Source organism: Caloenas nicobarica, chromosome 1, assembly GCF_036013445.1.
Source record: "Caloenas nicobarica isolate bCalNic1 chromosome 1, bCalNic1.hap1, whole genome shotgun sequence".
In the NCBI taxonomy this organism is placed as follows: domain Eukaryota; kingdom Metazoa; phylum Chordata; class Aves; order Columbiformes; family Columbidae; genus Caloenas; species Caloenas nicobarica.
The window spans coordinates 16,317,304-16,344,488 of record NC_088245.1 but is presented as its reverse complement, the minus strand read 5'-3'; the positions used below and the strand labels follow the sequence as shown (position 1 = coordinate 16,344,488).

The 27,185-nt window shown below is 39.3% G+C and overlaps 1 protein-coding gene across 1 annotated transcript in view; it reads right to left on the bottom strand.

Moving 5' to 3' along the window:
• SLC2A13 (solute carrier family 2 member 13) overlaps nt 1-27,185 on the bottom strand; it is a 153,088-nt gene that overhangs the window by 106,047 nt on the left and 19,856 nt on the right. Inside the window, exons 2-3 of the mRNA XM_065640239.1 lie at nt 17,237-17,396; nt 10,923-11,131 (exon numbers count right to left, since the gene is read on the bottom strand). Of these exons, the coding sequence (XP_065496311.1) occupies nt 10,923-11,131; nt 17,237-17,396 (369 nt within the window). The remainder of the gene's footprint in view (nt 1-10,922; nt 11,132-17,236; nt 17,397-27,185) is intronic.

Genomic DNA, 27,185 nt, shown 5'->3' with positions numbered 1-27,185 from the left:
TAATAAAAATCTTGTTTTCCTTTGGGTATGAAATTAACTACTCTGCAACTGCCACCTTTATTTTAGACTAGCAACAGTCAGAACCACCTACATTTTAAATCTGCTTTTATCGCCATAGAAACGTATGTTTGCTTTAACTAAAAAGGAAGTCTCCTGGCTCATATCCAATTGTCTACTTTCCATATTATACACTACAGAAGACATAATTTATGCATTTATATATCCATACTTGCACTCTCAAGTGAGCTCCATCCACCTCAGCTACAATGAAAATCACATGCAGTTTGTATTATGTAAGATATTTATATGTTTATATTTAAATGAAAAAACACCTAGTGCAATCTACTCTATATAGCCACAAAAGGACAGAATTACTTTAAAATTATTTATGCTTTTAAATCAATCCAATTCCAAACACACTTAAGCTGACTTTCACTTCAATAGTAATTTAACGTTTAGAGCAGTCATGCACCATATTGTTACATATTTGTAATTAAACCTTTCCATGTTCAGTAAGTGATGACAAAAAGATCAAAATACACCAAAGAAAATGGTATTTTTGTTCTCTTTGTAGCCACTGAGGCCAAGAACACACATAAAAATTAAAGATGTCCAGTGCTGATAAAAAACCCAATATATTCATGCAGTTTTAGTACCAAAAGAAAGATCTACACTCTTTCTGTCCTAAAGTACTGTTCTAAAAGACATAGGGGTGCCTGGAAGTCTCCACAGCCCCAGTTGGCAGAGGTTTGGGCACACAGACACCCACAAATGCCACGGGCTTCCAGCAGCCCCTGCCCACCACTGCAGACCGGCCGGCAGAGCCCGGCTATCGCCTGTTGCAGCAAGATGCTTGTTTCATAACCTACGATAAAACCTGTCATTTCACTATAAAAGGACAAAATAAACATGCAGCATGTTCAATTAAACGTATTTAAGCAGTTACAAGCAATACAGCAACTTGAACTCTTGGCAGTTTCTTCGCAATTCTCCAAGCTCCTTCCAAAGGAAGGGGGGAAAAATAATGTGCCAGCTTTGCCAACACTAAATATTGGCCTGAATTCAACTCTATAAGGGGGGAACTGGATGCTCACTAAGTACGGCAGGGAAAAGGAAAAATTTTTCAAGCCCTCAGAACCTTTACTTACAGAATAATTCTAAATGTAACTGACAATATTGGAAAAAAAAAAAATTTCTTCATTCCTAAATCACCGTGGCTGCATCATAACTTACTTTCACTAGATAACACTTTCCATATGACTTCTGGTAAATATTTGAATATCTGTATACACTGAACTATACTGCTTTTGAAAACATTATTTCTTTTTCAATAGAAATATTCAACTACGTGCAGAATCAGAAAAAAAAGTTTAAAACCATTATTATCCATAAATGCCGCATTTACCTCTATGTTCACAGAAAAAACAACATACACGAATTGACCACTACTAGAGCAGCGGAGCGATCCTCTTCTCATAGGAAAAAGACATTTAACAGAATAGAGGTTTCCTGGGGGAGGAAAAAAAAAAAAAAAAAGGTGCCAAAAATGACAACTAGGTTTTGGTGAAGAATTGTTGTTAGTGGCAATTTTTCTTTGTTTGTTGGGAGGGATCGATTCGGTGGTTTTTAGCAAAAGGGAAACCTGATAACATGGGTGGAATGGACCAGTCTAATTGATTCCTTTAAAATGTTCTTATTCTGTTAATTGAGCTATTCAGAGCTTTATTTGTACAGGTATTTCTAGAAATACTGTTTAATATTTGTGAAAGCCACTATTTCCAAAGAGTTCATATTAAAAATTTCAAGTTTGTGATGCATTTGTTACAGCTTCACATAGAAAAATTCCAAAGCATTTTAACACTTCCAAACCAAATATGTCTAAGGAAATGGCAGTTTCTCTACAGACAACTGACAAGCAGAAAGAAAGTCTCAATTAATTACATAAATTATTCATTGTGAATTATTCATGCAGCATTAGTTATCTTGCACACACGCACTTGCTTCAACCATACAAACCCCCTCTAATCTACATGGACATTTTCCAGGAAAGCAGTAATATTTTACAATACAAAAATAGTATAATAAACTTCCTAGAAAGTACTTCACTTGCAGAAACACCACACAAAAAGCGTAAGCCCACCGACACATTCATTCAGATGATGAAAGGAAAAGTGGGTGCTCACCCTTCCCATTCTGGAGTGAAGTAACAGGAGGAGGAAGCTCTTTCCTAGGGATCTGGCTCTATAGCAAGACTAGCACACTTCTACAACTATTGAGCATCACTATGGCCTAAGGAATACCATTAAATTAAAAAAAATAATAAAAAAGGAAAGCAGAATTCTAACTTTTTGCTGATGAAAAAACTACAAACAAAACAAAATTCTGAACCAGTTCACCAGTTGTAAAAATTATAGTCAAACAGAATTAAAGAAGCAAACTATTTCTTATCCCCTAGATAAAAGCACTAGATTTAAATACATATTGTGGTCAAGTAATCAACATGGAAGTACTAAGCAATTTTTGAGTTACTTTCAAAAGGAAGAAATCCCAACACCTTGCATTCTTAGCACAAGGAAAGCTCAAGAATATTTATGTAATGGAGCATTCACATAGTTTGGGAGTCACAGCAGAACCATGCTCAGCAGCAAACTACATTAAAGTATTCTTTCCTTTTTTGTTTTTCTTTTTCTTTTTTTTTTTTTTTTTTTCAAATCCATCTTCAGGCAAACAAAACACAATCCACACATGGCAGCATGCCAATTGTGACAGACTTCAAATTCCTTGACAAGATTTGCTGAAATGCTCAGTGTATGAATACTTTGGATTAACTATCAGGAGGTGAGCAAGGATAGCTGCTTATTCTGAACAAAATCCTTCAGGTTCGCTAGAAGAATGAAATGTCTTGAGAAAAAAAAAAATTAAAAACACCCCACAACGCTGTTATTCCAAAAGACAAGACAAAAAGATGAGCATTGGACAAAAATCAGACAGACAGTACCTTGGTGAAGGTCTCCAGAAAAAATAAAGCCTGACTAGATTGCAGCAGCAGAACATGGCTTTACGTAAAAGAAATAAGTGCAAACCATGTTTAAAACCATTTTCCCACCCTAATGGTTTCTTCCTGCTAACAAAGTGCTTCGATCTAAACACGCTGTATAAACACTGTATTCACCTGGCCACAGAGCCGACGAAAATCTACTGCTCTGGAAGAATCATAAACATTTGATGGGCAGACCAAGTTCTGCAGCAGCAGAAGTCAGCTCCGCACTGACCTTGTTCTCACCACACTGCAAAGCAATAGGAATTTAAAGGCAGCGAGGAGGGGGGGAAGGCAAAACAAAAATTTTTTTTTTAATTTTAATGATTATGCTGAAAAGGCTAAAATGGGATCAATAGGTAAAGTTTGCTCAGCTACTTGTCTGTGACATTTACATATAAATATTACTATTAAAAAGCTTAAATCCATTTTAGAGTTTCCAGTCATCTTCACAAGGTCAGAGACCAAAGAAGCTGCAAGATTATCTCCAATTTTTGCCACGGAACCTGCTTTCAGAGCTAAATAATGAATCATATTACTAAGCTTAGTGAAGTGTTATAATTATTCCTCAGTAGTCTAAAAAAAATTTTCCCCCATGCCCATTAACATTTTCACACAACACTGTATATTTTGTCTGAATCCCCGCTGCATGTAAACAGGCAGCTCAAGTGGGAGCGATGGGCTTAGAATTGTGTATTCAGTGCAGATGCTGGATCCAGCAGGGAAATGATGGAGAACAGGGCCTTTTTTTTTTTTTTAATTAACTGAGTTCTTGAATACAATTAGCAGCTCTAGAGGCACCATAATTTTATTACTTCTTAAGCACAGTATATCTAAATAAAAAAGCAGATACGAAATTTCAGATGAGAAACAAGTACATCAGTGTAAGCACGTTAGAAAAAAAGCAAAGGCCCAAAGAGCAAATTCTGTTGGGAAGGCAGCATGTGCTCATCTCTCACACAAGCGCACGCAAGAAATTCAAAATTATATTTCCACTTTCTGACACAAGCGGGCTGACCGTGCTCCAGGCATCCCACCTGCAGCAGAACCTGCTCTCCACAGACTGGAGAGCCGGGCTGGGAGTCGTGCTCTGGGCTGTTGATGCCGCAGAGGCCGGAGCAGCAGGGCAGGAGGTTCAGCCAGCGCCATGGCGGGCAGGCCTGGCCCGCAGACACACGCCTCCAGCCACAGCTTTCCTTTCAGCAGATCTATTCTGCCCTTTCACTCCTATCCTGACATTAAAATCCTGCGGCTAACTTTTACCAACACAGGCTTCTCTCTCTCAGAGAGAATATTCTTGACCAAGAATATTCCGTAGAAGTCCTTCGAATTCACTTCCACCAGGAATCTTCAGTCCAGTTTTTCTAAAAATCTCCCCACACACCACATTATTTTTGTTTTTCCCCTCGACTAACTGGGAAGGAACTATTGTAAATGTCTACAGTTAAAAATGCTGTTTAATGTTGATGCTATTATATAGCAGACTTTTAATAACAGGCCAAGTTATACAACTAAGCACTACTAGAAAATCCAAGACGTGTCTAGCTTACCACTTTCTAGAACTGAACTGAGTGCCCAGAAGGTATGGAAATCAGTGCCAGAAGCCGATAGCTTCTAGGAACTGATCTAGTCCACGTCAGTTGGACTAGCTTGTTTAAATACAAAAAACCCCAAACCCAAGTAGTTTGTGTTTCTATAAATTTGAAGCACTGTAGCAAGCCCTAACAGATAATAAACATGAAATGAAATGAATGATAACACCTGGACAACCAGCCAAAAATGTCTAATTTTGGCTGTTCAGATTACGAAAGAAAAATAAACTATTCTAGTTAAATTTGCAAGGGTAGGGTTTGTAGGGATTTGTTTGGTTTTTTAAGCACAAGTTACAAATTCCTATTCCTCTGAACATGACAAACAAAACATACTATCCTAATTCACAGCCTCTCCTTCAGTCACAGTTTGCTTTAGAAGAACGTATTCTCTCATGCAAGAATGTCAATCGCTGGTCTTATGGTTCCAATATTTTTTTCCACTCCAAAACACGGGTTTTCACAAAACAGATACCCGCTCCTAAACAAAGCACAGGGAGTAGCTGAATGTTCAGTGATGCACTAGTATTGGTACACTAGACAGGTAGTCCCACAAGCGACCTCTGACGAATAGCAGCAAATTCAACATCAGTATCTGAATAATGCCATTTGGCTTAAGTCAAAATCATTATGTCCAAATTAGTCTTTGAACTGATATAGAATGAAGACTTTCACGTTTTCTTTTATTTTCCAGACTTGTAGCTGGAATTTTCTGTAGGCTTCAGAAGCTGTGAACCAATATAAAGCTAATAACGCTGACAATGGAAAGTTAATTTACTTCCAGAAACTTCACAGGGATTCTGAAGTGGTCAAAAGAAGCAAAACCAAACCAAACTCTCCTGCCTCACAGTGCTTCCCTATACTTACATGAAGTTTTACAGAGCTTCACTTTTTCTTGCACTTTAGGACTACTATGCACTAAATCTGTCTGGACTTCAGGCAAAGAAGAGTTTGTTCCAAAACATACATCTGAAGCAGTCTACCTGAAAGAATCTGATCTTCAGACAGGCAATTAACCACCATTTCCAGATAAACATTCAATTTATGTCAGCACATTTAAAACCAAGGTGAAAGATTAAGGGATTGGTTTTGGTCATAAGCCACTGAAGCAAGGTCGACTCGAAACGCCCTGGCAGATAAACATGCTAACACCAGGATTCCTGAAGTATGCAGGCGTTCCCAAAATCATGGTTAGGTGCCCAAACTGAATGTATAAGCAGAGCTCTAAGACACCAGAAAAACTATTATTTTCAAAATATAGCAGTCATATTTCTGTACAAGGCAGAAAAAAGCAGTTGTTCTTTATACACTGTATTTCTCAAAGGTGATATTTGCAAGAATCAGTCATCCTTTTGAAAGACTTCAAGGATAAAATGAGAACCAAAAGTCTTCTTATCTCTCTTTATCAATTGTTTAATACAGTAATTCATACTTTCCCTATTCCTTGCCAAGTTTTCTGGAAGGCTTTTTCTTGTTATCTGATTGTGCACTGACTTGAGTTAGCGTACTTTCTCAGGATCAAATGTCTCCATGTTTTATTTGCCTGCATTCCATGAATTTCAAAGTATCCAGAAGAGTGCTTTTTTATGGGTTCAACTCAAAACAAATTCTAGTGAAGACATACACAGGAAGAATTTTTGTTCTTAAGGAAACAGACAAAGAAAAAATCCTACAAGTCAAATGGTTAAAATACAAGAATGAAATGAAGACATGCCTTTCAAGTACCTCTTGCATTGGCCACACTTCCCACAAAATCCAAAGGGAAAACCCACCTGCAGCTGACCGTGGCATTTGGTATTGCCAAAAGCAAGAATTTCAGGCTGACATGACTACCAACCATATTGGATTTGGTGTTTTCTTCAATGAAACCTTGGCCCAATGCCTTTGTTTCCTTTTGTCCCAAAGACTTCCATCTAATTTCATGGTTATCGATAACAACAGCCGCTTATTAGTATAAAAGAGGAATTAACTTCAAATAAGGACTTGAGTGCCTGGAAGCAGAACTATTCAGAGTTCTGCACAGCCCTAGCACAGCATTACAGGATTACAGAGTTTCATTAAATAAGATTTCAGTGATGTGCAATAATAATAAGCATGTCTATATCTTTTTCAACACCAGGCATGTTGGGCAATGGTCTAAGATAAAAGGGACTCCCCAAAGCAAGGGGAGAATTATGATTAAGAATAAAAACAGTGAAAGATTCCAGTATCTCCCTAGAAAGATGCGTGTCAAATGGTTCCAGCCAAAGCCAGGAATACTGACAAGTTAAAATAGTACTTAAGAAGAAAATGTGCAAGAAATGGAAATATACTGGAATCAAGAAGGACTGAGGGTCCAGATCTCCTGCCTGATAATATCCTCTTTTAACTAATAGCTAATTAGGTAAATTTATGAGCTCAAATCTAAGGGTAATGAGGCAATTTTACCTTTATATCATGTAATGTTTATCTCCAACAGGGAAATACAAAACTTAAAAAAGGAGGCTGATTCACTGATCCAATAGGATCCAATAGCAAAGAAGTGAGTCAGGCCTAGAGGAGTGAAAGAGTGGCATGGATATATTTTTCTTGGTCTCGTGCAAAAAAAAACTAGAGTATTGAAAAAAAAATTTATTAAAATAAACACAAGGAAATGTCTGATCTAGAAGCAGTGCTCATTACATGACATTCTGGTACAGCCACAGAACAGTAGGTTAAAAAAAAATATTACAGTGTCATGAATGATTTTCTAAATCACTCAGTGAAGTTCATAGAAGCAGCACGGTTCCACGCACCACTGAGCCTCGGCAGTTTTACATGGCCAGAATTACTAACCATAATGTGCAAAAAAGACATAATCATGATCAGAAGTTCACACATATACATGCATAAGAACAGATAATAAAATGTAAAGGTCCACGGGCATGGCAGACAAGGTCAAGAGTCTCAACCCTAATTCACAGGGTAGAGAAATGTGGGATAAATAGGGCTGGAGGAGATTACATTGCTCTCCTAGTGTAATTATGATTCATGGTTACACATCCTTCATCTATACAAAAATAAATGTCTAGTCTTAATGCAAATGATGTTCATTTCGTCAAGATGTTAAGTTAGTACTATACTCATCACTAGTGATTTCACGTGAAATACCAGGCATCCTGGCACACCACAGCTCAGTATTGCTACAAGACAGGCACGAGGAAAAGCCAGGCAGTTTGCAGATGCTTCCATGCAAAAAGATAGTACAAAGTGACACTCTTCTGTGATTTGCTTTGAACACTAGAGTGCTGTCAAACATATAGAAAATTAATGATCTATTTAAAAGTCTCTCTTGGATGCTGTAACAATTTCTTCCCAGTCTGAAATGACCACTACACTGGCAGCTGGTAAGACTTTTGTAAAAGGTATACTAGATAGCTTTATTGTTATGCACCAAACCATCACTGTTAAATTCACTCCAGTGTTCTCTTTAGAGTTAACATGACAAATCCCACTCTCTAATTCACTTAGGAGCACTAGTTACTTCATCCATACCTGTGTATTAAGCCACGGTACCCGTGCTTACCTGAATTGCTATGATTTGATTGCCTGTTTTTAACTAATGTGCAGTACAGAACCTCTGCCTTAACTGTAGTAAAAACTACAATTCAGCAGCAGTGCAAGTCAGACATGTTTTGCTATGAAGAATCACTCCCAAACCCTCTCCTAGCAAGGTCTTTAATCCTCCCATTGGTTGCAAACTCCTTCTGACCATTCTTTCCCCTTTTCTCTCCTCTAAGGCTTCAGAGCGTGAGCCAAGCACTGGGGATCCACAGCCTATTTGAAGGTGAAGGCCACCTTGCACCTATAAACTACAGCTCCCACAACTCTTCGGGAGCTTTCTTCCGTCTAACATCTTCCTCATCAGTCCTTCCTACCATCAGCTCCCTTTTGCATGTTAAAAGATGCTGATTCTTGGTAATGTTACTGCAGAATGCAATGCTCTCCGTTTCCCTCCTCAAAATGCAAGGTTACAACACCAAGTCACACTGCAAGTGCAGAACGGGGCATGCAAAAGCAGTATTCATGACTGCCAGAAAAAATGTCATTTGCATAACCAGCCATGGGGAAAGTGTTTTTCAAAAAGATATATCCTTTTCCTGATACTGGTCTGAAAATGCTAAAATATAAGCTGCTAAGCAGTATCAGCAGCAGTGATTTGGCTGAATGCATTGGAAAGGATAAAGAAATGTGAATCCTTTGCTTAACAGATATCTCACATTGATACAAAAGACTTCTGAAACAGAAGTTTGCTGCTGAAGGCATTTTAATTATTTTCCAGACAGAAGCTGTTTAATGATCACATGGAAAATGCAATTAACTTCTCTGGTTTTATGACAATAAAACCAAACCTTTAAGAAAGCAGGTTAAACAACACAGATGAAGTTCCCCCATGATTCATTATTTCCATGACAAGAAAAGGTGATGAAAGAGTTACAAAAGACATTGCAGTTTTTAGTGTGGAACCACCTGTAAGTCATAGAAAGGTAACAAAAATTAAGTACGTCTTGATGCTGACACACAACATACCTTTTTATAACAACGAAGACTTTGGGTTAAATGAGAGGAAGTGCAATTATTACCAAGTTATAATCAAAACCAAGAGTGAACATAACTATCTAATGCCTATTTGCTAAGCATTTATAGTAAGTGAGACAGCATATTCTTGTAACTACCCTGATTTTTTAATGCTCTTTGGTGACAACCCTGAAGCTGTGGATTACCTGAGAGGGAAACACTGATTCTCTATAACCAAGATTTCTCCTAAGAATGTGCTTGATTTAACTAAAGTCCAGGAATACAATAAGTTATCAGGCAGGTGTGCGGGTGGAGTCAAGAGACCTACACATCCCAGAAAGCCAACAACCTCATCATTAGTGTGCCAGTCCAAGTTACAAATGTACAGAAGACCGATTTAACAACCGGGCTGGAGTCAGCCCTACAGCAGTCTTACACCACCATATTTAGCTTACAGTGAAACTGCAGCATGAGGAAAGGTTTAAGAGAGATAAACAAGGTCATACCCTATAGCCCAGAGACTAAAAATAACAGACTGGATGGGTCAAACACCTGCTCCTTTTATTTCTACAAAGCATAAAAACTTTAACAGTAGACATTAAGCAGCTCTCCACATAATTGAACAGCTCAATCCCTAATTTGGATCAGGAACCTCAGCACAGGACTCTTAAACCCAAGCTGTTCCAAGAACATCCTCTTCAGCTTTTTATCAATCAGCTTCAATGAACTTCATTTCCCCCACCTAAACTGAAGAACTGGAAAAAAAAGTACCCAAAGTCTCAAAGGCACAACGGGAGGAAAAAAAAAAAAAAAAAAATCCAGCCCTACTTCACTCCAGTGATTAATATTTTGAAAATCCCTTCTCTACCATGTAGCAAATGACTTTTTCCAGATACTTAATTATTTATTGTAAGGCTCAAAGCCAAACTCCTTGAGGCAACAAGATTATGTATTATAAGATGTTAAGTGTCAATGTACACAGACATAAAATAACTTTCATTTTTCCTTCCATCAGATCTAAGGAGACACAGTATTCTCCCATCAGTGTGTAAGGAAGCAAGAATTAAGATGAGCCTGAATTAGTAGAGATTCACATGTTAACACTTCCAGGACAAAGCAAAGGAAAAATATGTAGTGGACAGAAAGTCAATGGAATGATAATATTGCTTTATAAGTACACAGAAAGTCTTGAGTAATTATGGCGTAAGGATTCAAGAGAGTAAAATAGGTACTAGATTTAGATGCCTTATTCCCTTTCAGAAACTGTCTTTACTGAAAAAGAATCACATGTCTAGTTTTGTAGATCTCTCCAAAGACTGCTTGTCTAGAATATGGTGGGCCAGAATACAGCCTTTAGATAATTCAGGCATATAAAATGCCTTCTGACTTCCCTAGTATCTGTTTGGCCTTTTCCATTGATGCAAGAAACAAAACTTTATTTCATTTATTTCCAGTCTTCACGATGTGCATTCTTAAACTGAGTAATTTTTTGAGTGCAATTCTCAGTAAGTGTGGGAGGTATAAACTTAGAAACTTACACAACTTTACTTTTTCCTCACTTAAGAAATCAGAACTTAATTTAAAAGTGTAGGATTGTAGAAACATCTGTTCATTTTTGAAGCTGCCAGTACATGAAATATTTCAAATAGCAAAATGGACAAGACCAAGCAAAACACCAGGTTCCTACAGGCTACGATTTCAACATTTCTGTTGATTTTTATCTCCTCATTGATAGAGAGGCCAACAAGCACTCAGCATACCTGCCCCAACTTCTTTTTCCTCTTCTTCAATGTTGTTTTTGATACTGTCATACTCCTCATCGATTGCCTGGTTGCCACGCATTTGAGACAGAATTCTCCGTGCTCTCTGAGTCTGGCCTTTCTGAATGAGCCAGCGGGGACTTTCGGGAAGAAACAGAAATCCAAGAAATTGTATAACTGCTGGAACAGCTGACAGGCCCAGCATGTACCTGGAAATAAGCAAATAAATAAATAAATAAATATCTAATATTTGGGTACAAAAACATGCTGTGAGAAGATGTAGCTACAGCTCCTCAAGCTATAATTTATAAATCAAGCCCTCCTCGTATTCTTTATCATCAGAAATTAAGCAGGCAAGAATCATATTCTGCGAGTTATTTTAGAAAACAGGACCCTCACTTTCAATTCCAGGAAACTTCATGGACATGTTGACTCTTCTGCCACCACTGACCCTACAGCCACTGGTCCTGAGGACACTAAGTCAGACTAAATAAAAACCCTGAAACAATCCAGTAGTTTGGAAACTGATAAATCCTTTGGTGAAGATACAAGAAAAGAATGAACAAAAAGAGAAAGCAAAGGCAGAGAGAACAAATGAATACTGCTGATGGAAAAAATGAGGCCAAAACCCTGCTGTTTCACAGACATTAAGAAAAAAAATAACAACAAACACCACAACACACACACACCCCAAACCAGCTAATCAAAAATGCTTAATTTGGTCAGTAATATGTATGCACAGACACACTTGACCAAGGAATATGGCTCTTGTGTAAGGAAATACCTGGTTTACTTTAGAAAATTTTTTACTAGAAGCAGAAAACCTGAAAAAAGTTCATTTCACCACCATGGCAATTTACACCACATCTTTTAGAGAGTTTGTTCTTAAATCTTCAGCCAGCTGCAATGTTAGGTTTTAAATCAAAACTGCATTTTAGATGCCAGGGGGTTACAGCATTAAGGCTAGCTAGCTATTCAGAGAATTATCACAGATACTGTTTCCAGCTAAAGTGGGGGGAAAGGATTGTGGAAGACAAGCATACCACCAACTTTCATGTGTCCTTCTGGTCTATACACTTCACATTTTTATATTACTTTAATAAACACTAAGAAACACTAAGAATAACAAAAATCGCAGAACAATGTATAATTTTGTTCTGCTTTTTAAATCTGACCTTTTCCCATTTGTGCCTCGCTGAGATTTTTTTCACTTCCGTTAAAGACTTTAAACAGTGCTCATGTCACCTGTACGTTATTGCAGCTACTGTGGGTTTCACATCAGTGGTTATAATCATTAAAACACCTGCGGAAACTAGCCCTCAGACTGAATACTGAGGTAGCCTGTACTCAAACAGGTTCACACCTTGACATTACTCAGGAGATGAAGCAGATTTGCTGCTCTCTGCTCAGCCCCCAGGATGCACGCTTTCATGGACAATTCGGCAGTCTCTCACCTGGATGCTTTTATAAAGCACACTATGAAAGAAGATGGCTGACAGAGTAGGAAAGAGAGCACAACCATTAATGGAAACCTTGTTTCGGGGCAATAAACCAAATGTATTTGTCAAGTCTAAATGCATTTTGGATGAAAATGGAAAAATACTTTCTTAGAGGCATTTGTAAATTTAATTTAAAAAAACCCACAAAACATGAACAGGGCAGAAAACGGGAGAATGGGGAGAAGAACATGTAAAAGGTGATGCAAAGAGGATGGCCATCCTGGGACAACATGCATGCAGGCCAGTCTTGCTATCCCCAAACTGAGCCCTCAAGTTCTTCCTAAAACAAAAATTTTCAAAAGGTTGTAAAAGCAAATCTTGGTCTAGAAAGAAATCTGTGGGCAAGGCTCTTATTTTCTAACACTTTAAGAATGGCATAGCTCATCATTAGTTAAAAAAAGAAAAGCAGATGGAAGACAATAAATTCAAAACACAAAGCTTGTGGAAAGATTATTAGTTGATTTATCTTCAGCCAACACATCTAACAAGCGTCACTAATTCACTAATGTTCTCATTCCTCACACTAATGTTCTCATTCATTAATGTCCTCCTTTCTTCCTGTACTCTTCTCTCTCCACAAATATTTTGGTAGCTGTATGCAGAATCACCTTTACACATTCACCATTGAAGCTCACCAAATTGTATATTCAGTATCTGCATTAGAGCGCTATTTAGAAAGCTTTTTCTATTTCAATTTAACAGTAGAAGAAAACCACAGAAATTAAAAACACAATCACTTTATTCTGTCAAACTGTAAGCAAAAGGATCTTTTAATGCATCTAAATAAACAAATTTAGTCCTTTACACTCAGATTACTAAATTTCTGCTCCTCCAAAGCCCTTCAGTCCCTTAGATGCAGCAGAGCCTCCAGAACTAAGCAGTTGGGTACCTGCAATCATCTTAGGAGGCAAAATCAATTGACACTCCCGAAAGCCTGATCCAGCCTGTCAAGGCAACCAGTTGGACTCTATTGGATTGTTTATCACAGGCAAGATAAAAAAGAAATGTACAGAAAGTGCTTGGTCACTAAAGTCAGTTTCCAATTGACATGTTTCTGGTCAAAGTTGAGTACAAGGAGCAGGCCAGAAGGAAAATGTTCCGTTAAGAGCATACAGCCATTGCCAGTTCAAGAGTTGTTGCAATTTGCCCATCAAGCAACTTTGATATAACCAATTTAGAGTTAGGGCAGGCAATTTTAGACATTTCATGCAGCGAGCCAGCTTTCAGAAATCTAATATAGTTCTTTCCTATACAGAGTACAAGACTTTGCATTTGAAGCCAGATGTCTAGCAGACTTGAAAAAATCCAGCACGAAATTTAATAAGTCTGCTGTAACATTTCTCCTTCTCAGACACACTGCTGCAATACTATTAGGATGGCATTAGCAGGGTTTATAAAGCTAACCTGACATAAGAGTCAGGTTAAATGTTTGTTTTCTTTGGTTTACTTTTAATTTAATATTCAGCATTTCCAAGGGCAAGCAGAGCTGAGAAAAAGGAAAGTTCCCTGTTGTTTTTTGTAGCACTCCAATACTTCACCATTCAGTCACTAAGAGCTACAATAACTGATGTAATTTTCCTTCCTGTAGGCGATGACTCAGGAGTGAACATCTGTGATTTCTCCCCATGTGTTCATTGGCCACTCTTCCCAGGTGACTGACCACCTGTGCTCTTCCCTGCTCAGTCTCAGGTTGCAGAAAACTTGCTGAGGACAGACAAGCGCGCTATTGCCAATTAACAGCTCCAGCACTGCTGCTAAGAACCCTTGGACACTTCACCACTAGCACAGCCTCAATTTCTGCCCAATGCATCGTCAACAGCTTCGATTGGCTCAATCTGGCAGATCAGTACTTGGCATGTACATAAAACGTAGCATTACCGCATTAGCAAAATTATCCAGCATGAGCCAGCAGGCTAAGAGAAACAATTCTCCTCTCTACTCAACACACTGTGCTGAACCTGGAAGACAAAGACTGGGAACACCAACATGAGAGAGAACTACAGATCAGGAATAGCAACGGGTCACTAAGGCAGTTGCACAACTGGAGCGTATGACATAGAAGGGGCCAAGAGAATGGGGTTTCTGCTGTCCAGAAAAAGAAATGATCAAGAGGAGATCTAACTGCATCTTTCACAGCTGAGAAGGAGCTCATAGACAAGATGGAGACAGACTCTTCCTAGATGTACACTGTGGAAGGACAAGAGTCAACAGTCACAAGTTGCAACAAGAAAAACTCAAAGATGAGGGAAAACAATTCTTCAGATGTTCAGTCACTCACACTGTGAACAAGTTGTCTTGCAAAGTGAAAATGCCCATTGTTGGAGATTTTCCAAATTCAGCATCTCACACGGCTGCAATCAAACACTGAACCTCTTAGTCTTACTCAGTCCCCAGGTTCTAGATTTTAATTATTTCAGTTCAGACAGGTTAAAAGGCCTGAATTTACCAGGGCAGTTTATTTTTTTGTTCCAAACAGAAGAATAAGTTACACCAATGTAGAAGTTCTGAGAGCAGTTGTGCAGCATTTCAGTGGGTGGGGGCCTCATTCCTTTTTAAGGTATAGTGGCATATAAAACATCAGCGTTTTACAAAAATATGAAGTCTACATTTGACAATGACTATTGCCTTCCACTTAATCGTCCACTTTAGCTAAAGAGATTTACAAAGTAACACATCAAAAGATGGTAATATGTGTGTGTAACAATCTGGAATGATATTTTTCAGTTAAATTATTGTTTACATACAACTGTACTTGTCAATCCTACATCACCACTTGATTGGAAAACTGACACATCCTATACTACACTGTTAGCTCTTTGACTGATCTTTTCCGAAGAAGCCTACAAGTTTGCTTTTGAGCTGCAAAAAATTCATGCTAGGCAATACCTTAGTTTATCTGAACAATTAAACAAAAGCCACAGCTCCAATAAGATCAATAGTTTCTTAGCTTGTATTTTTCTTCCACTACACTATTATTTACTGAAACACACAGATTACAAACACATCCTCACCTCCTATGTGTCAGCCCACTAAAAGGAAAAAACCCACAGACTTACATCCACAAAAGCTTCCCCCAGCTGAATCCCTCACCACTGAGGAAAACTGAACTCAAAAAATCTGCCTAACCAGAAAGTGCACAACGCCTCTAACAGTAACAGTGACTCATAGTTCCATTTCTAAGTGAATGTCTTTACTTGTCTATTCCTCCCACCCAGCCCTATGCACAGGGAGCCGCTACATTAGCAAATTATTTAGGCTAAATGTTAATTTAAAATAATAAAGCAACTATTGAATAATTGGCATCGGGGATCAAATACTTTAGTTTGTATTTTACCTAGAAAAGCATTACTGCATGCCATTATTACTTCTCAAAATTGAGCACATTCCTTTAGCTGCAGAAAGGCATTAGCAATCCTATAAAACTAACTTTTTCTTTCAGTGGTGGCTGTTTCTCCATTCTCCATGAGTGGACGTATAGTCTGCCAGCGAATACAGCTGCATTAAAATGAAAAGGTCATAAAAAGCTTCACATAAAAATGTGAAATGCTATTTCCATTTGAGCTAAAGTAACTAATGCATTTCCAGAAAGCACAAAGCAGAGCTAAAACTTAATATTAAATTAGAATTAAGCAAAATCAGCATGAAGTGACTTTTTAAGGTCAAAATACGACACCTTTTTACAAAAGAGGCAAAGGAAGCAATCATATGGACAAAAATAAAACCTTCAAACTTCTTGAATCTTCAGACATGCACAAATTAAACCACAGATTCATTAAGAAAACATTAACTTTTTGTTTTAATGCAGATTTCTTTACATACTATAAAAAGATCAGCTTCCAAGTTCTTCTGTGTACCAAGTCCCAAATTAATTGCTCCTAACTTAAACCACAAACGTCAGTGCACCTAGAAATCCCTATTTAGCTCCATCAGAAGCCAGAAAATGTAATTATACTTATGTTGCAAGCTTTTGTGGGTGGGGAAGGCTCCTTCAAATTAGGATTCTCAAATAGCAAAATTATTCCAGGCTGTAGCAACAGAAATCAAAGGCCCTACAACAACATGCATCCCTTTCTCAAGAGTGTTTCAAGAGAAAAGCACACATCATTAAGCACAGGTTTCCAGAAGTCAGGATGCATAGTGTAAGTTATTCCTCCCACACATTTCTGTTAATTATTTTTTTCAACTCAGCACTGCAAGTGAAATACTGAGCTACTGAAATTTCTCATCTCTCTCTCAAATGACATACCACTATCAAGATAGTAGGTATAAAGCTACAATCCAGAAACACCCAGTGATGCCTACAGGAAGAAAACAATATCCAGAAAGTAGAGTAAAAGAGATTCATGTTGTTCTATAACCCATATAAAGTTATGCTGCAATCCCCTTCACTTTAATTCTGATTGGATTACTACTGCTCAGATTAAGATTATTCAAAATACACCTCTATTTTGTGCATACAGCATCATACTTGTTGGAAATATGCCTTTTGAAAAATCAGCATGTAATTATTCTAAATGCAAAAGGCAAGCTACTTTCATAAACATCACGACAATCATTCAAGCTTAATAGTGCATATTTATTGCTCATCCATTTTAAAGTTTAGTAAATTCAAAAAATCTAAGGATACTGTGAACAGTAAGCCTAAGTGAAAGCAGTGTGTATATCATTTAGTAAGACTTCATTACTAAAGTTCCATGTCAGTATACAGTTTTACCACTTTATATGTAAAGTCTGTTTTACCAACAAGAATTATAATAGCTGTCAACCCAATCACGACCATGCCAGTTTTGCTTTCAGCAAGGAAGACTCACAAACCTCCATCCATCCTTCGCGAGGTAGCTGAAGAGTCCATCGACGACACTTGCAAAAAACTGCCCTCCAGTGATGAACAGAGTGTTAATGGTGACTAATCTGCCTCTTAAGTGCGGTGGAGCAACTTCTGCGATATACACTGGCACAGTCATAGATGCTACACCTACAAGAATAAATCAAACTATGGTTATAAAATTGAAAGAGATACTATATCACCTTTTCATCATAAAATATTATACTATTTAAATGGAACAAGCTGGAAGAATTTTATTTCCAGGTTCCAAAAGAAGAAAAGAAAGAAAATGCACCTAATTAACTCTAGAGGCATACCCAGAGCAAATGGGCACATACAGTGGTTCCTAGCAGCTGCACTGCAAGTTCAAGGTTTGATGTAATGATACAAGAAATAATTCACTTCAATTCACACTGCATACTAAGAATACATATACTAAGAATAAAAAGTTTTGAAAAAAAGAGATGCCATGATCCAAGTAAGCACACGTAAGTCAAAGTGACTAACTGAAGATGCCACGAATTCACAGCTCTGAGTTCAAACAGAACTTCAGCATGGTTTCCACCTCCAAGAAAAAGCAAGGTCAAGCATTATTATTCTCATTATTATTCTTGTGTAATATCATTATTTTTATATAGAACCGATTGTTTCTTGACTTGATTTATAAGTATTCCATATGCAGTGTTAACAACTCTACCACAAGGAAGCAAGGACTGAAGCTAAAGCACAGCTGCCTTTCATTCTGTTTTAACACTGGCAGTATTTCCTACGAATTCTGTGATGTCTCTAAATGAGCCATTTGTGCAAAAGACAGAAATGCCTGTGTGCAGCACACACACAAGCTGTAAAAACAGGAGTTCAACGGTGTATGAAGAGCAGATCTGGGTGAAGTACATGCTTTGGTGGTTCAAAGCCACCAACCAAGTCATGCTCCCATTTAACGGAAATTTATATGCCGGTTTCCTTAAGAGAACCAACAGTGACAACCAACAGCAATTTCTTTTGTACTTAAAACTGGAAGTACGTTGGCAGCACACACACAAAATCACATTTTGACTGAAGCCAGTGGAGATACAACTTGAGCACGGTGAGCACAGCCAAGCCACAGCAGAGACGCCACAGCGGAGACGCCACAGCAGAGACGCCACACCTCCCAGCCTGGGGCAGCTCCACCACGTCCACACCAAGGGCCCCAGGCCAGCACCATACCCTCAACAAGAAAGAGGGTCATCTAAAGTGCGCACATGGCCCCTGAAACACAGCCATGGTTCCCGGCTCACGTCACAGCAAAAAACACTTCATCAGTAAATGGCGGAGGCTTCAGCGGGCACCCCACTGCCTGGCTGACTCACCGAACTGAGCACAAAATCATCTTTAGCAACAAGGTTAGCCTGACAGAACCGCTGGGAGCCTCCAAAAGCTGGAGCGAGGAATATAGATTGTTTAATAATAAAATGGCATCGGAAGACCTTTTGTTACGATAGGTAAACGGTCGCAGCAGCCGCTCAGCGCGATAACCCAGTTCCTGGCAGAGCCTCCCAGGACATGCCAGCGCCTCCTCCTCCTCCTGACTGAGCAACCCACACAGAATTTAAAAAAAAAAAAAAAAAACCATAAAACTGTCAGGGAAAAAAAAAAAAATTCAACGATTTTTCAAAGCCAACCAGAATGCACCATGGAAAAAAATGCATTCAAATAGCCCTTTGCATATTTGATACAGAAGCAGGCCACCATTAGGGATATTTCTCTCACATCTTTCACATCAGCATTTGCACTAATCACAATTAAAGCAACATAGGTAGCAGATATATAAGGGAAAAGCCTTTATGGGAAAGCATAGGAGCATGTCCGCTTTCTGCACGCAGAGGCTGCTGAGGCCCCGTATGAGGCAGCGGCCCAGGCCGGGGCAGAGGGGACGGGCCGGACCCCTGCAGGGCCCTGCTCTGGGGACACCGGTCCCCCTGCTTCCCCGGCCTCCCCTCTGCCCTGGGGCTGCCACCTCACACCCTCATGCTGGCTCCCCCCCGGCAGTGTGGCCATCTTCCCCCTGCCAGGACATCCACCCAAAGCCCCGTGTCATGACCTCAGCCTGCCATGGGCAGCAGAGGCTTGGGAAAAGCTCAGCAGCAAAACGAGCATGGAGTAATTCCCCTGTTAAAACCTGAAACAAGCTGCTAATAATCACCAGGTTTGGCAATTTGTGACTTGGTGGAGCAGACGCTGGTACCTCCGGAGGGTTTTCTTGAGGCTATTCACTCTCTGCTCCCTGCTGCTCTATTAAGACCAATCATCACTAAAAAGCCATGGTACCTCAAAGACTCGGGGGGAAGGGGATTTAAAAAAAAAAAAAAAGAAAATAAATTTTAAAAGTCTGCTTGCCAGAGGCTATTTTATCATTTGGCCCATAAACACCCTCCCTGCTGTTTGCAAGAGCAACATGGAAATGAGAGAAGATGATTGAATGCAGAACAGCATGAATGAAATGAGAGACCGAGCCCTCCAACGAGGAGCCAACAGGTATAGAAACAGAACACGGTCTTGCAATAAATACAGAGGGGGGGGGGGGGGGAAATGGTTGTGTTTCTGTCTTTCAGGGGACACAAAGACAAAACTGGCTTTCCATCTTTCTCTTGGAAGCTATTTAAAGTCAGCCCCTAGCATTCATCCTCCCCCCCAAGCCCTGCAAACACAGATACCGTTAAAAGCCTTAGAAAAATAACTTATACTCCCAAAAAGGTGTCTTTGAAAAAGACAATCATCTAGTGAAGCTAACTTGAGAGGTAAAGATGGCAACATCTGTACGTGGATTTTACTGAAAAGCAGTTAGAAAGATGTGCAAAACCAAAACCAATATACACTGCAAAAAAAGCTACATTCAACCCCACCATTCAGCTCGTAATGCAGGCTGATTTTACACAGTAGCTGCAGAGAAACCTTGTTCAAAACATGCCAGCCAAAGCTGGATCTCGGGCATGGAAAAATCAGAGCCATTCCAATGACCAAACCAACAGCTATCGCCAGCGTTCAGCAAACATCGTTCAGCTGTTTTTTTATTATCAAACCTGCAACGAGCAGTACATGATTTCCTAGGAAAAACCTAAAGAGTTAGAGTATTAGTTCAAAATCGCACAGAATTGTTTAGATTGACAGGGACACGTGGAGATCATATGGTCCAACCCCTGTTCAAGCAGGGTCAGCTAGAGCAGGTTGCCCAGGACCATGCTCAGTTAGGTCCTGATCATCCGCGACTGCCATGTCAGCTTTCTCACCCGGAGACTTTTCACCATGTTGCTGTCAAAAAACAGCCTTTTTGGCTTTGTACTGAGAACTTACTTCCTCTGCTGGGTTTCCAAAAACCTACAGGTTCAAAACATCCAAACGAAAACCTCAGTTCAGAAGAAAAAGTTATGTTCTGTATTTCCAGTTATCATTTAGATATCACAACGCAGACATTGCTGCTCTGAGCCTGACACAGCGTGTGGCAGAAGGTGTCAGGAAACGGCAGGCGGCAATTTAGGAAAGTCTCCCCAGTTTGACTGGCTGCCACCCAGTAAGCATTCACAGAAGAAAGCAAAGGTGTTTCTAAAAAGAAAAAAAAAAAATATATATATATATGTATATGTATATATGTGTGTATATATCTATCTATCTCACCAGGAGTAAAAAAAGCTATTCTGAAACAGATCAAATTGAGGGGAAAAAAATAATAAATGTTATTTCCTTAAAGTGCTAAAATTCTATAATGTTTTTCACATTACAGATTTGCCTCCAATTGCCCTAGAATGCATCAATGTTCTGCAGATTTTCCTACTCTAATTTCAATTTAGGGCTACAAGGTTGGTGAAGGGTTTGGAGAAGAAGCTATATCAGGAGCAGCTGAAGTCACTTGGTTTGTTCAACCTGGAGAAGAGGAGACTGAGGGGAGACGTCATTGTGGCTACAGCTTCCTCACAAGGGGAGGAGGGGAGGCAGGCGCTGATCTCTTCTCTTTAGTGACCAATGGCAGAACCCAAGGCAATGGCAGGAAGATGTGCCAGGGGAGGTTCAGGTTGGACATTAGGAAAAGGTTCTTCCCCCAGAGGGTGCTGGACACTGGAACAGGCTCCCCAGGGAGGTGTCACAGCCCCAAGTCTGACGGTGTTCAAGAAGAGACTGGACAAGGCCCTCAGACACATGGTGTGAACTGTGGGGTTGCCATATGCTGGGACAGGAGTTGGACTTGATGATCCTTGTGGGTCCCTTCCAGCTCAGGACATTCTATGATCCTGTGATTGAATTTCAGACACATTAGAACACAGGAGAATAAAGTTCTTGTGAAAAGGTATAGTCAGAAGCAAGGCATTAAATGTTAATAAACTATAAATATCTCTAAAACACATAACCAGCTTTAGTTATGTAGTTATTTTAATAGATAGATGTTAAAGAAATTTGAAAACAAAGAACAGCTTTCCTAGCAAAATAAATATGGCTGCAATGTAATCTTTTCTTAATCTTTCATATGAGAATGCTTTCATTTACACTTAGATGACATTTTCTAATATGCTCTCACTGTTAAACTGCTCACATCGAATAAAAGATTCTTGCTGCAGGCAAGTATATTACTAACTAATAAAGCTGATAAGTGACAAGATGTGAGGAAAAGAAAATGAAAACAATTAACTGGAAATCTGTCAGAGAAAGTTTAAGCTCTACATCGTGCACCACAGCTATGAAATCTGAGAGGAGAGAGCAGGCAAGCCCAGTCCTCATCGACTCAAGTAACCACAGCATTAACCTTCTGCCCTCATTAAAGAATATAGTTCAGAAAAAATATTATAGAAGGTTTCTTAAATTTAGACCACAAGATGCATCTAATTATTATACAGGAAGCAACAGATGACACAATGGACTGAAATAATTATATTAAATGTTTTTTTCACTTTTAAGATCACTTAGGAGACTAATTGCTGGAGTTGGTACCATAGTCTGCAGACTTACCATTGGAAAGCAGAGACAAGACAGTGCACAGCTCAATTTTAAGACAATCAATAGAAAGCAGGTGTGAAAAGGCATCTTAGAATCCTGTTACCATCCAGAAAGGTATTTTCAGTATGAACATGTAAGCATTATAAAGAATTCATTAAGTAGTTCAGGAATGAAGTCCACAAACCTACTGACAGGAGAGAGAAAAAATTCATGAAGGAGAACCCCTATGATAATTAGAAGAACGAAAAATATACTTTAAGAAATTATATTAATGTAGCAAAACAAAAGGACTAATGAAGGAATCCAAGTTCTTGTTTATAAAAAGCACTTGGGAATAAATACTAGAGAGATGGAATAATTTTAAAGACTTTATTTCAAGATCAGGTGCAGGTCTTCTGTAAAGACCAGGACTTCCACTACAGCTCCAGTCGTGTGTCCAGCAGACATGACAGAAGGTGCATCATAAAAACAATATCACAGAATCACAGAATCACAGAATGTTAGGGATTGGAAGGGACCTCGAAAGATCATCTAGTCCAATCCCCCTGCCAGAGCAGGAACACCTAGGTGAGGTTACACAGGAAGGCGTCCAGGCGGGTTTTGAATGTCTCCAGAGAAGGAGAATCCACAACCCCCCTGGGCAGCCTGTTCCAGTGTTCCGTCACCCTCACTGAGAAGAAGTTTCTTCTCACATTTAAGTGGAACCTCTTGTGTTCCAGCTTGAACCCATTACCCCTTGTCTTACTGTTGGTTGTCACTGAGAAGAGCCTGGCTCCATCCTCGTGACACCCACCCTTTATATATTTATAAACATTAATGAGGTCACCCCTCAGTCTCCTCTTCTCCAAGCTAAAGAGACCCAGCTCCCTCAGCCTTTCCTCATAAGGGAGATGCTCCACTCCCTTAATCATCTTTGTGGCCCTGCGCTGGACTCTCTCCAGCAGTTCCCTATCCTTCTTGAACTGAGGGGCCCAGAACTGGACACAATATTCCAGATGAGGTCTCACCAGGGCAGAATAGAGGGGAAGGAGAACCTCTCTCGACCTACTAACCACTCCCCTTCTAATACACTCCAGGATGCCATTGGCCTTCTTGGCCACAAGGGCACAGTGCTGGCTCATGGTCATCCTGCTGTCCACCAGGACCCCCAGGTCCCTTTCCCCTGCACTGCTCTCTAATAGGTCATTCCCCAACCTGTACTGGAACCTGGGGTTGTTCCTGCCCAGATGCAAGACTCTACATTTCCCCTTGTTATATTTCATTAAATTTTTCCCCGCTCAATCTAATATAAGAGCAACAAAAGCTGAAGACAGAAAATTGAACAAGATGTACTTTTACTCCTAGCGTAATAAAAAAAGGTCTAAGGTAGCAGGGACATGTCAGTCATTTCACTGGTGTCAACCAATAACCAGTGTCAGGAGCAGCAAAAACATTCCTAACAATTTTTTGTTGTTGCTATTTAGATTACTACCCTAAAGGTCCATAAACACAAGAAACAAGTGACAAGAATTGGGTAACTTTAAAAAAAAGACTCAGACAACCCAGCCAGCCCTTCATGCTTAGGAATGAAGAGGACTGATGGCTCACTAGAAGCGCTAAGGAGGCACATCCAGGAGCTGGGGTCTCTTAGTGTCATGGTTGTCTCCCTCCTTCCCTCCAGCTCATGCTTTGTGTCAACACCAGGTGAACCAGGGAAAGCAACCAGCTGGGAGGATATCCACCTGCCCGTAAAGGGGTTTGTACCCTCAGTTCCCTTAAACACAATGAGCTCGCTATAAGATCAAAAGCCTAAAAGCCTGTACTGGCCCATAGGCAGGACTATGTATGAGAACTGAGACTGGCCTGAACTGCCACAGGACTCCCGACCATCCAGTTGGAAACTAAAAACCGGATGTGAAATAATCACCACAAAAAAAAAAAAACAAACCACCAAACCACAACCCTGGTCCTATTTCAGAGTACAGCAACTGAGCCATTAATCACATTAACAACAAAGAACAGTCACAGCTCATGACAGAAATCTGTACTGTTAGGAGTTCCAAATGAACAGGCAGGAACAGGAATTACTGAAGCATTTCCTTTCAGGAGAATACTCATGGGAAGGAGGCATTCCTCACTAACACGTAAAGCTGTACTGAAATACTTAACCAAGGTAATAGTTTGGGGTTTTTTTACTATATCTCAGAATGAACTTGTTAGATCAAATTTACATTACAATGTTAAACTTTAATGCAACCAGCTTTAAAGTTCACTTCATTAAGAAGCTGCCCATAAGTGGTTTGTACCACTTGTAAGGATTCCAAGCAGCTTTACCAAGTCATTCCAGAATAGGAGGATTTGTGGAGGCAACCTGCTAAATAAGCAAGTTTATAGCAAAAAGAATCGAGAATTAAATATTAATAAATAGTTCAATAGAGGTTGTTATGCTACAAGAAAGCTTGAATATGAATTTGAGGTTTGGTTGCTGGTTGGTGGTTTTTTGTTTGGTTAGTTTTTGTAATTAAACACAAAATTCCAAAGAGGGCAGGGAAAACTTGTCAAGATACAGCTGAACACCAGGCTCATGTTTTCTTCCAGCAACTTTGCAGGAAATCTGATAAAACTTCTTACATCTTGGATGCTGGACATGCAATCTAAATTTAGTGCCTTGAAACACTACTGATCCCAGAAGTACATCAGATTATTCAGACAAAGAGACTTACATCAAGTATTTTCTTTCAGTTGTGTTACCACAAATTATACTCTTTTTACTTTATTTCTGACAAGAACAGCATTCTTGCCAACCGATAATTTTAGAACGTTGCTCATATCTGAGTAGTAATATTCAAGAGGATAAGGGCAACACACTGGTTAACTTTTTGAAAGGAGTGACAAGTTCCACAATAATTGTATACTCTTTACTGTCAATCTACAGAAGAATCCATTCAGGAAGTTTGTGGAGAGAAGAATGTCTATCATCACTGACAACCTGGATACGTTCTAACTACAAAGCACATTTATTTTGAAAAACCATGAGCTTTCACGAACACAAATACAGGAGCTGCACCAAGGGGCCACCTCTACCGACAAATCCACAACATATTTTAATTATATGGCTCAATCTAAACAAAAATTAAGTCTTTCCATAGTCTTGTGGAGTCCCTCTCTGTTCTTACGGTTAACAGTTCTGTGATGACAGCCAACCTAAGAGGATATTGGAGTGTTTCATTAAACACGCTAATAAGAAGCACTTGAGCAAGCAGCGTGTTTGAGCACTGTTCCAGTGCACCAGCCACCTCTCCAGCACATGAAGCTAAAACCTTCATTGAAACAGCTTTGAGTCGGAACGTCAGGGGAAAGCTCAAGTCCCCTCTAACACCTAGGATTTCCACCCGCTGCACGTATCTAGCAAAGGCATTATCAGTAGTTTGTAAGTAGTTACCACAAGTTATTCCAAGGATGACTGGCAGCACACGTCCCCATTTCACTCTCCCCTCCATCAGATTAGTAGAAGTCCCTCTCTTAGCAGTGGTACAACTGTACTCGGCTGCAGCAGAGCCCTGAAATCCGTAAGGGCCGTGGGACAAACCTCTAGCACTAAGCCCCCATTATCAGACAGATTTAGGTGCATCCCCTCTATTATTGGGGGTCCACAGTCAGCAGACTTCGTTAAAGTCCTGTATTTTATTTAAACACTAATTTATTAAATCAGAGTGAGCTGGTTCACTGTAGTTAAGGAACCTGCACTGCTGAATATCTAACACACTAGGTAATTGCAGATCTGTATTTCCCTATCTAGCCACTAGCCCAAACCAGAGTGACCAATATTATAATCAGTGCCAGAAATCTATGTTACTCTGTGGCATCCAACCATGAAGGAGTCCAAGGCCAAAAGCATATGAAGAAAAATAAATGAAGCTCCTCGCTAGTTGTTATTGTTTCAGATTTATAGAACAATCATATCTTAATAAGCCTGGATGAATAATTCCTTCTGTTGACCACGAGAAGGTTTTTCACTGTTCTATGTAATAGTAAGAACACAAAATTCTTCTTCACCTAAAAGAACCTCAAATTATGTCCACTAGAAGCAACCACAACTGTCATATTGTAAATGCAAACCCTACAAAAGATAGCATTAGCCTTTGTGAACTGCATTACACACAACAATAATTTCAAGTTTCAAACTCTCCCATGATCAAAAGATAGAGATGCAAACCCAACTCATAAAAAATAAGGATGCCAACAGAGAGTACAATTCCTGCATAATGAAAGCACTAAGACCTTTCTCTGACATCTCCAGAGCAATATCTTGCAAGGAGAGCATAAGGAAACCACAAATTACAGTAGAGAGACATGAATATTCAACAAATTGGGTAATCAAGAAGGGACTATTTATCACAGTACTTGTCTTCCTACACTGAAATTCTGCAAGCCAGAGAATCTTTTTAACTGGGAAACTGGATGGTTATGAAATGGGAAAAAGTAAGCAAGCCATGACTTTTGAGACGAGATAGACAAGAACCTACCATGTACAGGCTAGAGTGAGAAAGTTTATCAAAATAAAACCTATTCTACTCAGTTTATTATAAGAAAACTTAGTCTAGCAAAAACTTGAAAACATACAAAGAATTTGCAGGAATCTTAATAACACACACGCAGTATATTAAGAAGTATTATGCACAGTCAAAGCTGCAGGCATTCAGTTCTGCCAAATATTAATAACACCCCAATGTAGAGTGGGATGCAAAACATGCCGCAATCTATGGACACCAAAAGAGTAAGTAATAGAGCTAGAGGGTGGAAAAATACTTCTATGGAAAACTGCCAAGCAGTAGGAACAGAATTTTACATGAAAGCAACCAGAACTGCAAAACTTTTTAAGGTCAGACGAAAGTAACTATTTTAAGTGATAACTGTAGCGTCCTATTCAACCTCAGCCTCAGTACTATACATAGAACAGCTCATTATGGGAAGAGAATTTAAAAAAAAAAAAAA